Raw genomic sequence first — 6,000 nt, 5'->3', positions numbered from 1 at the left:
GGTGTTGCCCGAGATGACTGGTCAAAGAAGTAAAGAGGGAAGGAGAAGAGAAGGACCCCCTGTAACTGGTTGCTGCTTCCCCCACAGGCCTGTGCGTTGATAGACCTCCCTTCTCTCGCATCTTCCCTGCCTCTCCTCTCCCAGTTACTGTCTCTCTTTTTATGCTCAATTTGGCCCTTCAGAGTAAGAGGTCAGTATGTTTTCACACTTGGGAAATCTCATTCAAGAATTTTTGTCAATGGACAAGTCATAAGAAGCCATTCCATTTTAGGACTGGTTGACGTCACTAAAGAGGCGATAAATATCTGTTGATATAATTGGATGTGAGATTCAGTGTTGAGATAGCAAAAATTCTGCCCCTGGTTCCCTGTCAGGGCCCTATGATTTATGCAGGAGCAGAGGCAGCACGCAATCGAGCTGTCAAGAGAGCGTCAGCTTATTAGGCAAATGCTGCGTGGTTTCTGAAGAGGGTCGACACTATAAAATCCCACTCCAGTCTGTGGTGTGGAGAAACTCAGAGCTCAAGTCTGTTGAGAGACTGAAGAGAAAGAGAAGAGAGAAAGAAAAAGAGAGGGGAACAGAAGAGAAAACCCCTGAAAAAGCCTCGGAGACGTCCCGGGGGTGAGCAGCACCCGGCTCACCTGCAGAAGAGCCTCAGAAGGTAGGGAGCGCCTGGACGGAAACGCGCCTCCAACTTCGCACTGCCTGAGCTGCCACGGTGCGCGCCGGCGGAGCCGCTGCCGCTGTCCCTGTCCCTGTCCGCGTGTGTGTGTGTGTGTGTGTGTGTGTGTGTGTGTGTGTGTGTGTACGTACGCGCGCGCAAAAGCAAACTTAGACGGCTACTCGTCGTTACCCAAACTGCCACTTACTCCTCGCTGGCTGTGTAGATCATGCCCCCATCTCTCCCGACTCCAGAAAGGACACCGGGGCAGGGATAGATAAATAGGAGGAGGCAGCAGTTCTCAATTGGGAGGAAAACACTGAAACACCCGGAAAGGGGTGGGGGTGGTGTTAGAGCGGCTGAGATCTGAAATTTGTAGAAAATCAATTTTTTTTGGGGGGGGGGGATAGTTAGAAAGAGGATTCAGGGACCCTCCCTTTGGGGGTCTTGGAAGGAGGAGGGTCATTCCAGCCTGGCGAGGGGCTGGGCTTTGGTGCCAAGCCCTGCAGGCGTCCCATTTCCTGTGTCCCCTCACTCCAACTCTAGAAGTCCTTGTTCTGGAGCTTCAGCACCGCGGACAGCGCCTTCCCAGGCCGCCACCACCCCACCCCCGCGCCCCACCATCCTGAGCCGCATTTACGGGTGTCCTGTAGGAAGATCCTCCACCCGCCAAGTTCACCTCTCAGTTAAGCTAAACTCTGACCAACTCTTTCTCTCTTTCCTTCTCTCATTTCAACCCTCTACCCACGTCTGTGCCGCAGCTAGCGCCCCTAACATGAGACTGCCGCTGCTCGTGTCCTTGGGCGTCCTGCTGGTGGCTTTCTTGCCCTGCCCGCCATGCAGGGCCCTCCTCAGCCGGGGGCCTGTCCCCGGCGCCCGGCAGGACCCACAGCTTCCCCAACCTCTGGATTTCTTCCAGCCGCCGCTGCAGCCCCAGCAGCCCCAGCAGCCGCAGTCTCGGCCAGTCCTGCTCCGCATGGGGGAGGAATACTTCCTCCGCCTGGGTAATCTTAACAAGAGCCCCGCTGCTCCCCTGTCGCCTGCCTCCTCGCTTCTCTCTGGCAACAGCGGCAGCCGCATTTCCCCGGACGAGGTGGCTGCCAACTTTTTCCGTGCGTTGCTGCAACAGCTGTCGCTGCCCCGGCGCCCGCTCGACAGCCCTGCGGGTCCCGCGGAGCGCGGCGCCGAGAACGACCTCGGTGGCCGCCAGGAGGCACCGGAGAGGGAGAGGAGATCCGAGGAACCTCCCATCTCGCTGGATCTCACCTTCCACCTCCTCCGAGAAGTCTTGGAAATGGCCAGGGCTGAGCAGTTAGCGCAGCAAGCTCACAACAACAGGAAACTGATGGAGATTATTGGGAAATGAAATGGTGCGTTTGGCCAAGAAGATTCTGCATTTAACACAAAAATTACAAAATAAAATAAAATAATACAGTATTCTGTACCATAGCGTTGCTCTGATACCATTTGTTTATTTTTATATAGCTTGAAACAGAGGATGTACAGCAAGAGCGCCTATACTCCTTAATCAGCATGCACAAAGTGAATTCACGTGCAGTAAGGCAACAAAATGTTATTTGTATTGCCTACTTTTAGTTTCCATTTCCAGGTATGTTTAATGGTGTTTTAGAGTATAGACACAGAAGGAAACTTTTTTTTTGAAGAAGCAACAGCAGACAGAAGTCACCAAATTGACTTTGTTGTGGTCTGAGCCAAAGAGAATGTCCTTCTCTTGGGTGGGTGAGACAAAATCTGTAAGCTCTTTGAATCCACGTTTCCTTGTAAATGTTTCAGTAATAAAACATCTTTCCACTCCTCAGTCAATTTGATTGTGTAAGAGAATGTTCAATATTTATATTTTTAATAAATGCTACAAAGGTAATCATGAGTTTATTTCTTCTCTTCAATGCTAGCAAGGGAAATACTCTCAGCTCCTGGCTTCCTCCAAGCTGACTTCAGCACAAGAAAAAACAAAACTCTGCATTTTATTTTCTGCAACAAATACAAACGTATCTGTGGCTTATACAATCCTGCAATTGTCTTGGGCTCATCTCTGTACCTCAGATCACTCCTCTGAGATTGAGTTATATAATTTAGGAAGTTTCTTCCAGCTCTAAGACTTAGTAATTTTATAAATGGAAGGTCGATTCATAATGGAAATAATTTAACACTGATTAACTATAAGATGTAAAATAATTGAGGAAGGCTGGGGAAGGAGGAAAGGAAAAGAGAAGAGTTGAGGAAGGGCATTTCTCCAAACTATAGGGCCAAAATGCTGTCTTCTTTTTTTTTCTATGAGAAAGGCTCATATATTACCAAGCTATTACTTTGCTACCACAAAATATTTTTTCTAAGCTATTTTCCAGTGCCTATTTCTAATAGGAGGAACTTGATAGTCTCTCCACTTAAAACAACTAAATTTAGTTGCTATAAAATGGCTCTTAGGAAAAAAATTTTTTGTAAAGAATATTTTAACTTTAACAACTTCCCAAATACCCTCCTCATGTCTGTCAACTCTAATCACTTTAATTTTTAGAAATATAAACTATCTCTAGTTACTTCTAAAATCAAACAGTACATCTAATTAGTTTTACAATGCATTCACCTTTGGTAGTTTAGTCATAACTTAAAAAATTCAATTGACTGTTTACTGCTTCAAAATTAATTTGGATATATGAAGATCCTTCATCCCTTGGGACCCTTTAAATATCCTTGACTAATGGAATAATCAGATGACATAAAACACTGAATAAATCATTATAAGACAAAGTTGTTAAAAACAGCATTTATTTAAGATTTTATACAGAATAAAGTTTATGTTCTAAAGGAGGCATTGTGGTGGGACAACTAAAGCGTGATTTAAATATATATACACACATATAATGTATATCATGTGTATGTATATTTAAATAAATGCAGTTCTACAGTTCAGCAGATTGGTGCCTCAGTAGATACATGAGAAAGTAGACAGTTACTATTGAAAAGTCCTTTTCAGTTAAAGTACTGGATATCTACATATTAAAACTAAGATTAGAAAAATGTCACAAGAAATGTCTTAGACCTTCAGCCTCTGGACTATGAAAATGTCATCAGAGTCAAAGAATATTTCTAGATATACATTCAGTGACATATATTATGAAAAAGAGGAACCCTTTATGAAACATTTCATACCTTTGGTCAATGATTTACCTTTTGTCCATATATTGATAAATCAGTCATTTCTGAATTAATACTGAATTTCACTGACCATCTGCATTGTTTAAAAGGAAATAATAAAAGCTACTACGATATAATAATAAAAGCCAGTGCCTATAAGAGATGAGAGTGCCACTTTTTTCAAAACTTGCCATTTTTACTGATGCATGCACACACATACCACACCTATACATCCGTCATAATGTTTCCCACGCAATAAGAGATTTGCATAAGCTCAAGTTTCTTTCTTCCAATGCTTTTTGCAACTATTTTTTCAAAATATTGTTTTCCCTTAATGTATCAGATAAGTCATCTGGAATTAAAGGGTTTTATTTTTGTTTGTTTGTTTGCTTTTTACAGAAATCCTGTCCAGAGGTCCCTTTAATCATCTGCATAATATTAATTTCATCTAGGTTCCCTGCTGCCTGTGTACATCTTGGCCAGGCAGACAGAGGGGCAGCAGTTGGAATGAACATCATTCTTTCAGGGAGTTCAACCAGGAAAAGGAGAAGATGTGGCGAGCTGGCTCAGAATCAGCTCCATTCCCACTCCCTGAAGCTGCAGCCTGTCCCTGGAGGGGAGGGTTCTCAAATCCAATCTGCAACAGAGAAAATCTGAATCAGAGGAAGAAGAGGCTAGTCATTTTTGGGTTGGTCCACTCACTTTTCTACTGAAGAGACAGGATCATCATCATAATAATTACACAGAACATAATTATTATTAAGGATGAGAAGCAAGCTTGTTATCTTGGCCATGGTCAAGAGCCATGAAAGTAATTCACACTCATGATCCAAAAAGGGGCAATAGTAATGCATGCAGCAGAGGGAAGTTCTTGGGAAACAGGCTATCTACCTTTTTGTTTCTAAGTCCACTAGTACATTATTTACTGAAATGAAAGTTTCATTGAAATTAATAGGAATTTGGATTTAGAAAAGTCTGCAAAATAAATAAAATCCTATTTTAAATGACATTACTACATCACATGATGTTATGGGACATAATCTCTTCACTGCTAAAGTAAGAATTACTACTAGGATGTGAATATATACATATAGTATAATTTTTGCAAAAATGCAGGCTTAGTTTTGATCAAATCACAAGGCCATAAAATCTAATAACATCAATATTTATAAAGCAATATCTATCTTTTATATAGATATCTATAGATACCTGACAGATACAAGTTGTAATTTTGAAGTAATTGATCAATCTAATCTCATAAGTCAAATTTATTTATGTTGTGAGTTTAGAAAATGGTAACTTGATGGAATGAGGGACAATCGTAAAGTCTTGTTGAAATGCAACTTGATGTATAAACTCAAACTCCTTACATTGAAAGGGACTATGACAAACATAGGTCTTCCTAGGGGAACTACCAAAGACAGACTAACATGTTCTGATGATTTCACTGGTAAAATTATCCCAGCGGATTAGAATGCCACTGATTTCAAAGCAATGAGGTAGGCACATGCATTCAACTCAGAAGCCCCGGGTGATTTTATGATGCTGCTATATGAATGGAAAACACTTGGCACAGGCAAAGCAGAACTTTGCTAAGTATGTAGTTTTGTTGCTACTCGAAATACTTTATGTGAAAAATGAGTGCCTGTCCTGTACTTTACCAGATTTGACCCTAAATATATGTTTTGGGGGAGTGTTTCAAGTTCAGTAAAATTATCCCAAATCCTTATGGCTTTGAGATATCCCTCCCACAGCCATGTTGCTCTCTGAAAGAAAGAAGGGCCATGAAATCATATTCACCATATTCATGGTAGAATAAAACTGAAGCATGTTGTTTTCTATGAAGGAAATAGTTGAGACATCAGGTGCAATTGGGCTTTTATAAAAAGGCTGCTATTAGATTCTGCTGGTAATGGGTTAACTACCTCAATGTTCTGGAAGTTGAGGTGGAAAAAACATCATTTTTTAAAAAATTTTTTACAAGTGTTTATTTGAGCCAAACTGACAACATTGCCAGGAAGCAAGATCTCAAATGCTCAATAAACATCATCTTGACAGAATCCTGTGCCTATTTACACACATCAAATCGTTCTCTTCCCCACAATAGTCACCTTACTCTTGCAAATCATTAAAAAAACAAAAACAAAAACAAAACACCTCAAGTAATCTGAGCATATCATTGA

The 6,000-nt window shown here is 41.8% G+C and overlaps 2 protein-coding genes across 4 annotated transcripts in view; one reads left to right on the top strand and one right to left on the bottom strand.

The window, feature by feature from the left end:
* The first annotated feature begins 325 nt into the window (after positions 1-325).
* Positions 326-2,264, top strand: CRH (corticotropin releasing hormone). 2 transcript variants are annotated; one of them, XM_023533294.1, is made up of 3 exons: positions 326-661; positions 1,423-2,031; positions 2,147-2,264. In XM_023533294.1, the coding sequence occupies exon 2, from the start codon at positions 1,437-1,439 to the stop codon at positions 2,025-2,027; it is 591 nt and encodes a 196-aa protein (XP_023389062.1). In that variant the 5' UTR covers positions 326-661; positions 1,423-1,436; the 3' UTR covers positions 2,028-2,031; positions 2,147-2,264. The 2 variants fall into 2 exon arrangements, with proteins under 2 accessions (XP_023389062.1, XP_023389063.1); XM_023533295.1 differs by lacking the exon at positions 326-661 and having other exon boundaries at positions 1,415-2,031.
* Positions 2,265-3,431: 1,167 nt separating this feature from the next.
* The window catches only part of TRIM55 (tripartite motif containing 55), a 51,446-nt gene continuing 48,877 nt past the window's right edge, over positions 3,432-6,000 (bottom strand). For both annotated transcript variants that reach the window (XM_023533271.1, XM_023533272.1), the window contains one exon: positions 3,432-4,454. In XM_023533271.1, coding sequence (XP_023389039.1) covers positions 4,332-4,454 — 123 coding nt within the window. In that variant the 3' untranslated portion in view covers positions 3,432-4,331. The remainder of the gene's footprint in view (positions 4,455-6,000) is intronic.

This window comes from Pteropus vampyrus, unplaced genomic scaffold, assembly GCF_000151845.1.
Source record: "Pteropus vampyrus isolate Shadow unplaced genomic scaffold, Pvam_2.0 Scaffold99, whole genome shotgun sequence".
In the NCBI taxonomy this organism is placed as follows: Eukaryota; Metazoa; Chordata; class Mammalia; order Chiroptera; family Pteropodidae; genus Pteropus; species Pteropus vampyrus.
The sequence above is the reverse complement of the archived record's forward strand: the minus strand, read 5'-3'. Positions and strand labels throughout refer to the sequence as shown.

What these genes read in the sequence shown, in the direction of transcription:
- CRH (XM_023533294.1), top strand. Translation starts at nt 1,437, where the DNA reads ATGAGACTGCCGCTGCTCGTGTCCTTGGGCGTCCTGCTGGTGGCTTTC.